Source organism: Zingiber officinale, chromosome 3A (assembly GCF_018446385.1).
Source record: "Zingiber officinale cultivar Zhangliang chromosome 3A, Zo_v1.1, whole genome shotgun sequence".
In the NCBI taxonomy this organism is placed as follows: Eukaryota; Viridiplantae; Streptophyta; class Magnoliopsida; order Zingiberales; family Zingiberaceae; genus Zingiber; species Zingiber officinale.
The window spans coordinates 22,656,938-22,667,922 of NC_055990.1; the positions used below are offsets into that span (position 1 = coordinate 22,656,938).

Genomic DNA, 10,985 nt, shown 5'->3' on the forward strand with positions numbered 1-10,985 from the left:
CTCGGAAAACCTATAGGTTCCACTGTACAAAAATTTTATACAAAGGTCTGAACCTTTTCCTAGCTACCATGTGTTCTTTTAAATTAAATTTTGGATCGCCTGCGGAACTTAACACGTTTGATCCAAAACTCAATCTATTTGTTCTTTTAGGTTTTGACTTGGATCTCCTGCGGAACTTTACACGTTCGACCCAAGTCTCCTTAAGTTATTAATTCCATTAAATATTAATTTCCATAATTGGTTCCCAGTACTGACGTGGCAAGGCACATGGCCTTCTTGGATATGGGAGCAACCACCACCGACTAGACAAAACCTTTTATAGAAAGCTAATATTTAATTTCCTAAAATAACTTTAGGTTAACCAAAGAGAACAATCAAATCACAAGGAAAAGAAAAAACAAAAGAACACAGCATCGAAAAAACATATTCGAAATTCTAGAACGTAAGCCTCTTGTATTTGATATTATTTCCATAAATAACTAGCATGATGCGGAAATAAAAATTACTAGTTATACCTTGTAGAAAAACCTCTTGATCTTCTACCGTATTCCTCTTCTAACCTCGGACGTTGTGTGGGCAACGATCTACCAAGATGAGAAACCACCAACCACCTTCTTCTCCTCCAAGCAAGGTTCGGCCACAAAGGAAAAACTTCACCAAGGAGAAAAACCAAAATACTAACCAAGCTCCAAGAGATGCTAGCTTTCTCTCCTTCTTCTTCTTCTTCTTCTCCAAGTAGTATCCGGCCACCACAAGAGCTCCAAGGGGGAGAGAGAGGTTCGGCCACCACAAGAGGAAGAGAGGGAGAGGATGGCCGGCCACACCAAGGAACAAAAGAGGGAGAGAAATAATAGATGTTGTGTCTCATGAAGGCACCCTCACCCCTTCTTTTATATTCCTTGGCCTAGGCAAATTAGGAAATTTAATTGCAATAAAATTTCCTCAATTTCCTTGACATGATTTAATTGAGAAAAATAAAATAAAATTTCCCAATTAAATCTACATTGGCCGGCCACATCATTGGAGAACAAATTGGACAAGTTTCAATCAACAATTAAAACTTCCTAATTTGTTTCCGGAAATTTTAAAATTAAAATTTCTCTTTAAAAATCTCTACATGGTTAATAAAAGAAAATTTCTATAATTTTAATTTTACAACATGTGAATAATTTTAAAGAGAAAATAAAATATCTCACCAATCTACAAATAAGGAAAGAGATCTAATCTCTTTCTTTAATCTTTTGTAGATCTTTTACAAGAGAGATATTTTAATTTTAATTCTCTTTAATAAATTATATCTTCCACATAATAAAAATTAAAATTAATTTTTTTTTTAATTCAATTTGGCCGGCCCCCACTAGCTTGGGTTCAAGCTAGGGCCGGCCACCCAATCTTATACCTAGGCCGGCCCTAGCTTGTTCCCAAGCTAGCTTGGCCGGCCCCTATTGGGTGGGTATAGAAGGTGGGTATAGGTGGGTATAGAACTCTATAAATAAGAGGCTACGATAGGGACCGAGAGGAGGAATTGGTTTTGGTCTCCCGATAAAATTAAGCATCCCATGTTCGCCCCGAACACACAACTTAATTTTATCAATAATAATTCATTCCACTAGAGAACTATTATTGAACTACCGCACCAATCCCAAATTATATTTTTGGGCTCCTTCTTATTATGAGTGTGTTAGTCTCCCTGTGTTTAAGATATCGAATGTCCACTAATTAAGTGAGTTACTGACAACTCATTTAATTAATATCTTAGTCCAAGAGTAGTACCACTCAACCTTATCGTCATGTCGGACTAAGTCCACCTGCAGGGTTTAACATGACAATCCTTATGAGCTCCTCTTGGGGGACATTATCAACCTAGTATCTCTAGGACACAGTTTCCTTCTATAATCAACAACACACACTATAAGTGATACCATTTCCCAACTTATCGGGCTTATTGATTCATCGAACTAAATCTCACCCATTGATAAATTAAAGAAATAAATATCAAATATATGTGCTTGTTATTATATTAGGATTAAGAGCACACACTTCCATAATAACCGAGGTCTTTGTTTCTTTATAAAATCAGTATAAAAGAAACAACCTCAAATGGTCCTACTCAATGCACTCTAAGTGTACTAGTGTAATTATACAGTCAAGATAAACTATACCTAATTACACTACGACCTTCTAATGGTTTGTTCCTTTCCATTTTGGTCGTGAGCTACTGTTTATAATTTATAAGGTACTGATAACATTATCTTCTGCATATGACACCACATGCTATGTTATCTACAATATAAATTAATTGAATAACTACAAACAAATGTAGATAATTTGACCAAATGTAATTCTTTATTCAAGACAAATGTTTACAAAAGCTTAGGCTTTCAGTATACACTCCAACAGGGAAGACCTTGTGAGTAACGGCAGAGGGATGTCGGTAGACGATATAAGGGGCCGCTAGTTGGACCGCCAGTTGAGCCGCCCAAGGGGCCGAGGGGTCGGGTCGTTACAATAAAAATGTAACTACCCGACCCCTCGACCCCTTTGGCAGCCCAACTGGTGACCCCTTATGTCGTCTACCGACGACCCTCGGTCGTACCATTACTCACTAGGACTTCCCACCCTGACCATTAGATTTTTACCTTCCCCATAATTCAAACTCTAGACCTTCAAACTAAGTACTAGAGTTTATGGATCGTCAATTGAACTGTCCAAGGGACCAAGAGGCCGGATCGTTACAAGCAGTGTCAAAACACGACTTGATTCCCTTCTTGAAAGAGAAACATCAGGAAGTCATGATTTTGGTCAGTATAGGTTTCTTTCGTTTTTATTTGATGAGAAGTTTCGTCTCTTGATAATGTTTTTAGTTTCTTTGCATTTTTTTATTCTAAAGTTTTAAATGTTGTTTGATGGTTAACTACTAAAACATACATAAGTTGTCACATCTTCTCTTCCAACTAAAAAAAAATATTGTAATTTTGCTCTGGTTTTGATCATTTACACGTGCTATTTTCATTCTTTTTTATCTGATTTTTTTTTCTGTTTGCTTACTAATACCTTAGCTAGCATCCATATATGATAAGCTCGTTCCATATCCATCTTCTAATTTTCAAATCTTGATACAATAGTAGTTTTTATAAATTTAAATATTTTGCAGAAATTATGTCTAATTTTATTCTATGCTGAGGAACTACTTATCAAAAGCACAATTTTGTTGTTGGTGCAAGATTGCTCAATTGTCAGAATAAGAACTTGTATTTGCATATGCCAAGTAGTGTCGATGCAGATAAGAAATAAAACACCAGATGTTTGAATATTTTTCTTGGAATTATTTCCTGTGTAATTATCATATGCTTAAAATTAAATTACTGATTGCATTTTTACATTGTTGTAAAGATGCCGAAAGGAATTCCAGTTGCAACTGTTGCTATTGGCAATGCAGCAAATGCAGCATTGCTAGCAGTCAGGATTCTTGCTGCCAATGATTCCGACTTGTCAGACAGGTTTGATATTTTGATTTCGATTGGATTTGGTACATTTGTGAATTTCATGAGTTCTTTAGGGTCATCAAATATCAAAATGAGTTGAGGGACACTGTTTTAGCAAAAGCAACAAAACTTGAAGCAGAAGGTTGGGAGAGATACCTAAATGAATGATCCGCGGCGTCCTTTCGAATGGTTAGTTGGGCTAATCAGTTATTTCCTGCTTAATGTTATGAGCTTATCGCGGATTTTGAGTGAAAGAGATTGTGTTAGAATAATTACCATTAAGCATCCATTAGAATGGTCCACTTGCCACAATCATTCAATATATATTTGGGGTTTTCATTAGGGTTGTAAACAAATCCAGTCGAGCCAAATTTCATATCGTTCTTTGATAAATTAACCGAGTCAAGCCGAGCCTAAAAGTAATCAAACTATCGAAACAGAAATTCAAGTAGGACTTAGTTTCTCTTTAATTGGAAGTTCACTAATGTTCTTTCTGCCCATTAGTAAGGCTCTTGTTGTTACACTGCACCTATACTAGGACCCCAAAACAATCAAATAGTTCCATAAACTCCAGTGGATAGCTGTATTGCCCATCTCATAAATTATTTGCTAGGAAACTTCCATCAGAATTTTGTTTTCTTTTACCAATATCATGGCAAAGGTACAGTTGGTGGAGCTCATAAACACCATTCATCCTCCATTTTTCATGCCTCGAAATGACAATCCAACATATTGCTTAAGATGTTTATCCATTTTCTCACTCTTTGTTTTATTCCAAACTTGCTGAATTATATTTCTTATTCATCAAATAGTTAAAGAGGACTGTGCTCTCCAATCAAACAAATGGAAAATAGGGTTTTTTTTTTGTTTTTTATTTTATTTTTGACAAATCAAACTGATTGAATTTTGTCATCAAATTTAAATAAATTAAATCCATGTAAAATTAATTAATTTTATTGGATAGTAAAATTAATTTGATTTACAAGTCAAGTTGCATTATTATCTGATTTAGATATATCATTTGATCGATCGATTCTAATGGCAAATGATGAAGTCTGACATCTAAAAAGGAATAAATACTTATTCAGTGTTACCTAATCAAATTAAATTTTTTGAATTGATCCATCAATTCAATTTAACCGATTTTTGTTCTCCGATCAGCCATCAGTTACCGGCATTTAGGCTCAATTGGGAAAAAAATAAAAAAAATAAAATAAAATATAAAATATAAAATAATAATCTCAATTAATCTCATTGATTATATTTGAAATAATTGGTCTGATCTTATAAAATTTTTCCATCAATCATCAGGATAAATCAAGAAGCACAGGCGACTCAGAAGCCCAGTATTTTTTTTACGTTTCTCATTTAGAAAAAAATTTCTTACAAATATATTATAAGATTTGAATTATGAATATCTAGATAACAATCTAAATATCCTTTCTACGATACGATAGTCCCGGGGACACAATTGGGCCACAAGCAGAGCCGGTTACATGACATCATTCTTTAATTTCCTATTAATTCCCCTATTAATTTTGGAAATTCCATATCTTAATCCCCCAATAAAATGTCAACAGTTGTCGTTCAATATCACATTCCAATTCAACAATGGTTCTAAGGTAATAATTGTCAAAGTCCGGTCCCATTCCCAAACTCTCCCTTCGGCTCAAAGAAAAGAACACATGTCACGGGATTCATTCAAACGCCGCTGGTTATTTGCAGTGAGATCCCGAAATTACTATTAATTTCACTCTTATGCCTACCAAATTATTTTTTACAATATAGTAACACAATAAAAATTGAATTATATTTAGAGGATTATATAGTTAAAATCCTTCGAGTATTCTTTTAGAAATAATTTAATTCCCTTTATTTTTTTTTATTTGGTATTTACATGAAAGTTTGTCTTTACAAACGATATGAATATTAAGGGGGTAAATACAAAATGACATCTTCCAATAAGGCGTGATTACGCAATATAAAAAAAGAAGTTTAAAGCTATAAGCATAGTACTGCGCACCACTGACCTCTCCAGTTTAACTCCTCCCTGTCCTCTCTCTCTCTCTCTATCTCTCTCTCTTCCCCTTCTCTGCCTCCACTCTCCTAACCCTAATCCGCCTACCCGTGAGCTTGACCTCGTCTCGACTTCTCATCCTCCGTCGCGGCAATGGGCGCATTGAAGGAACCGATCGGCGGTGGTGATGCGGACTGAGCAGATCTGGTGCGGGACGCGATGGGGAAATCCGAAGAAGAGCAACCGGCCGAGCCGCCGGAGCCTGCGACGGAGCCTCGGGAGGGTAATGCCTGCGATGGGTGCCCGCGCTGCTGCTCCATCGGGCGGATCGTGCGATCGCGCTGCATGGTCACGCTGATCGTCGCACTTGCGATGCTGCTGTCGGTGGTGTTCTGGCTGCCGCCCTTGTTGCGGACGGCCGATGACGCTGGTCGCCCTGATCGGGACCCGCGGTTTCCAGGTGAGGTGTTTCGGAGTTTGGATCTTCGTCTGTTTCTTTTGGAGGCATTGCGCCTTGGCTGTGTCGGTGGATCTTGGCTTGATTTTATCGCCGTTGCATACTTGCAATAGTCGCTTAGATGTCCTATAATGTCGCGTCGCATACTTGCATTAGTTGGATTTTTTTATCCAACCGGTCATGGTAAGCTCGTCGTCTAATCAGTGATCATCAGTATTGCGAGACGAATCGCTATTAGCAATTGTCGGCGCACGAACCTTTTCAGGTTAGTCAACGCACTCATTCAAGTTAGTCGTCACCAACTTATTTGTCCAGAGTAACCCCTTTGGGATATCGACATATCTTTTAGGTACATAGTAATGTTGATATAAAAGTTGGAACTTTTCTAGTTAGTGATGAAACTTGATTAAAGTTTCCTAGTTAGTCAAACAAATTTCATCATCTACTCGACTTGGTAATTTTGCTACAAATCTACCCTGCTTGGATTCTTATAAGGAACAAAAAATTTTAAACTTTAAGAAAATTTAGGGAGAGAAGCAGAGATGCTGAGAGCTGGCTGTGAAATGTAGGGGCACATAATCTCTATAACCTATACCTTGCGTTTGTCAAGGGAAAAGAGAGGAGAGGAAATTTTATTATGATATCCTAATGTTCATCCCATTCGATGGCTTGCTGTGCAACGCTCACCACGCACCCTTGAGGATGATGTTCCCTGCATTCACAATGGAAAGGGGCAAGTTGGAGATTTAGCCCTTTATTCTTACTGGTACAGTTCCGTCCCCACCCAGTTTTGGATGGACACAATTTAGGGCTAAAATCGAGCAACTCTAGGTACTATTATTTCCATCTCAATAATATTTTGGGTTTAATGATCAAATAAGTACAGACAAATTTGTTTCTGAATTGAAATCATTGATAACTTGGAATCACTCTGTAAATCTATAGCATTTTTAGATCAACTGTTGATCTCATGTGCACGCTTTGTTCTGTTCAAAATGAATTTGTAAAACATGACAATCACACACAACTCACAATGTTCATATGTATTTGATCTATCTTGCATTTATTTTGCACAACACATGACATTTGTTTGGGGGAAATTCTTGTCTATCCATCTGAACTCAAGTTTCATACCATAATGCTACTAATATTGCATTTTATAGACCCAAATTCTACTACTATTTACTTAACCCCTAAAAATTAAATGGACATCTATTGATTTTGCAAAGCAGTCAAGTCACTGGACATTTTGACTTGGAACCTAATGAGGTTGTTAATTTTTTCATGATTGGTTTAGTCTAAAGCAATAAAGCCAATGGCGAATTGTTTCTTCTCAGGTTTGATGTAAACTCAGGACAACTTTTTTCTATCCAATTGCTTCTAACTGTGATTTGTTTGAAACATATGAATTGAGATATTCTCAAATCTCTGCTAATAAAGTGGATAAAAAACTACAATTTCATTTTTATTAATATTTTGTTCGCCATTATCACCTTGGTTTGTAATTGTCTTAACTAACCATAGTTTTTCAGCTGATATTGTTGCAACTTTCAAACTGCAAAAACCTGTTGATTTTTTGAAGTCCAATATTAGAGAGCTTCAGCTTGATATCTTTGATGAAATCGGTATTCCTGGTTCTACGGTAAATTTTCTTTTTCTCTTGCATCCTTCTCGTGCTTATCGAATGTAAAATTGCTTTTATCAATTGTTTTTCGTGAATCAGGTTTCTGTTATTGATCTGAAACCTACAAGCAGATCAAATTGGACAAATGTGGTTTTCTCAGTGTGGTCATATCCAAAGAATTCATATTTATCATCAACTGGGCTAAGCATTCTCAGGGCCTCCTTTATGTCCTTAGTTATTGGACAGTCAACTCTTCACTTGACTACATCATTATTTGGGAATTCATCCTCCTTTGAGGTTCTCAAATTTTCTGGAGGGATCGTCATAATACCTCTTCAAAGAGCTTTTCTTTTACAGAATGTGCTAATGCTTTTCAATTTCACATTAAACTTTCCTATCAATCAAATCCAAGATAAATTCAGTGAACTGAAGGACCAAATGAAGGCTGGATTACTTCTCAACGCAAATGAGGTTTGCCCAAGACATTTTGTTCTACAAGCTAAATGTTCCATTTTTTGCAGTTACAAGTTATGTATACTGCATCTCATCTGTTCCCTTGAATGCACTTTCTGGACCAGGTTAACTTCCTACAACTTTATTCAAAATGCAAGTGTTTTGAAACTGCATTTTTTTTACTCACTTGTCAAGGGTAACCATGCCTGAGAAATAGTGAGATGCTTCTATTTTTTCCTCCAGTTAGTGTACAATTTCTAGTTATCATTCTTTATATCATGGTTATCATACCACATGCTAAAAAATAGCCATCACGTTTACACTTGGATGTTTCCATACTATGAGTGCATTGCTCATTCAACTGAAATTTTGTAGAATCTACACATGTACTTTTTTACCATTCTGCTATTTTGCTGAAGCTTGTACGCAAATTGCAGTTTCCAAGATTTTAGTTTCTGATATGCTGACCTCCTCTTTTCTTACTGCAGAATCTGTATGTGAGTTTGATTAATTCAGAAGGAAGTACAGTCTCTCGTCCAACAATTGTCAAAACTTTAATTGTATTTGCTGTTGGGAATCATCAACCTTCCTTCCCAAGGTGGAAGGAGTTGGCTAAAAAGATTCGGGGTTCTTCCTCAGGAAATCTTGGCTTGAATCACACTGTATTTGGTAGAGTAAAGCAAGTGCGCCTTTCTTCTTTTCTTCAGAATGCCTCAAGCAGCGGAAGCAGCAATACTTCACCAAGTCCAGCACCTCAGCCACAAACAAACCATCAACATCATCACCCACACCATCATCATAAACACCATAAGCATCACTATCACACACAACATGCTCTTGCTCCCGCTCCTGGTGCTGCTCCTGAACATGGTTATCAAACTTCTGCCCCGTCTGGCTGTCAACATGGATTTTTAAATTCAAACAGAGCTCCAGCTCCTTCACCTGCTGATGCTATGAAGCATTTGGCTGTGCCTGTGGGTGCTCCAAGGAATTCTGCTGGACCAGTAGTTGTTGGAAGGCATTCTGGTCATAGGCCTGTGAGCGCTCCACATTTTGTTGGTGCTCCTCTAAGTGTTCCATGGCATTTACTTTCTCCTCATGCACGTGAAAATATCCCTGTTCCAGCTCCTAGCGTGAAACCATCATCTCAGAAGTCAGATGTTTCTATTACACCTGTGCGACCTCCTAGTGAGAGTGTAAAAGATAACAAAGCTCCTGGCTTGACTCCATCAATATCACCTATTCCATATTCATGTGAGTTTTTCTCCTGCAATTATTTGTTCACTTTTGTTTCAGAACAGCTACAATATTAAAGCACTTAAGGAAAACCGATGGCACATAAATACAAAACATGGAATACTGAAAATTCTTTGCAACATACTGAAAATCCTTCCTTGATTTGATCCTTTATTATAACGAGAGCCTGATGTGTTAAGTGAAATACCAATATTTTTTATTTTTGATCCGCTTTTCCTTTGGCTCATGTTCATTTCTTGCCATACAATTTTTGTTAATGATCCATTGTCAGTCTTGCATATCTTAATGTCTGCACAAACAGCTTTCTTACCTTCCACAAACTTGGGGATTAATTTTCTGTGTTTAATAACTCCAATTTGTCAATTAAAACTTCATTCTGCTAATGACTGTATCCGCGTAGCATATGAAATTTGGTTAGGAAGTTGTTGGAAATAAGCGCAATCCATTGTACTTCTTTGGTTTCTTGATATTAGGATCAGTTTCCCTGAAAATGCAGTTATAAATGTTCACCAAGTTCCTTTCACCATTCACAAATAGGTCAACTAAGCTAGAATCTTATGTATACTTCTTTATGTGATTTTGGTAGTGGTAGTTAACCATTGTCATTTTAGTATTCCAAGTCCAACTCTGTTTCGTCTAACCATCCTGTTATCCATATTGTCAAATTCAACTCTGTGGCACTTTAATAACCTCGAAATATCTCTTACGATTACTTTACTCAATGGCTTCTCTTGAGGTTTCATAAAGTGTATATTGATGGAGTTGACCCACTGCATGGCGCACATGCGGCATGTGGAGGAGGAATACAATCATTATTAAAATAATAAAAATATTTATATAAATAAAATTAACTAATACAAAATAATGAAACAACAAAGTATATTAATCAACACCTCATACATTCACATGCCAGAAAAGTCTGGTAATCCTATAATGCAAAAATTAAATGATTATTTTAAAATTGAGAAGTTTACAAGCTACCAAATAAGGTAGCTTAAACTATGTTGGTTTTCAACAATGAATATTTGGTTGATTAATGTTACTTCTTCCAATTCTGTTACAATTTTCATTTTCTTTCTAATGATCACTGGATTTTCTTTCTTTTATATGGTTTCCAACTATCTTAATTGTACATGTGCAGCTTATGCGTCGGATGACGACCCATTTCCCAGATTGGCCTTTGCACCAGCAGCATTGTATGTATTACTGTGCTTGTAATTGAGAAGGAACATGCCATTCTAGCTTCAGATCACGCAATGGTGTTTGCAAAGTAGCACACCGGGGTGTGATGAGAGACAAAAAGTTGCTAGGAAACCTGATGAATGTAAATATATGGATAAGCACAGCCGGCAAATAAGTTCTGGTCAAAGCCATTGAAGTGGCAGGCCGTCGTTGTTAGATGTGATGATGTCTTGGTGCTATTATTTCTATTTCCACGAGATCAAGGTCAAGAGTCATGTATGTTTTTGTTTCCGGAGGTAACAAAATGTATGCCACAAGTGAAATATCTGATGCATCATAGTTTGCAAATTCAATTTTGGTCGCTCTTTTTTTTTCCTTGATGTTTATGTGCTGTGCTCTTAACGATTTAACAGAGTAGATTCTTGTGCTATAATAATTTGGTTGAGTATGAGTTATGGAGATTATTGCTGTCAAGTGCTGTGCTCCTTGGCGATCGATTGGATTCGTAAT

General features: G+C 36.6%; 1 protein-coding gene across 1 annotated transcript; it reads left to right on the plus strand.

Annotated features, from left to right (window-relative positions):
• The first annotated feature begins 5,492 nt into the window (after positions 1 to 5,492).
• On the plus strand, positions 5,493 to 10,828 carry LOC122051426. The gene is made up of 5 exons (XM_042612566.1): positions 5,493 to 5,962; positions 7,492 to 7,601; positions 7,683 to 8,054; positions 8,525 to 9,290; positions 10,435 to 10,828. Exons 1-5 carry the CDS (start codon positions 5,722 to 5,724, stop codon positions 10,509 to 10,511), a joined length of 1,566 nt encoding a protein of 521 aa, XP_042468500.1. The 5' UTR covers positions 5,493 to 5,721; the 3' UTR covers positions 10,512 to 10,828.
• The last annotated feature ends 157 nt before the right edge of the window (positions 10,829 to 10,985 follow it).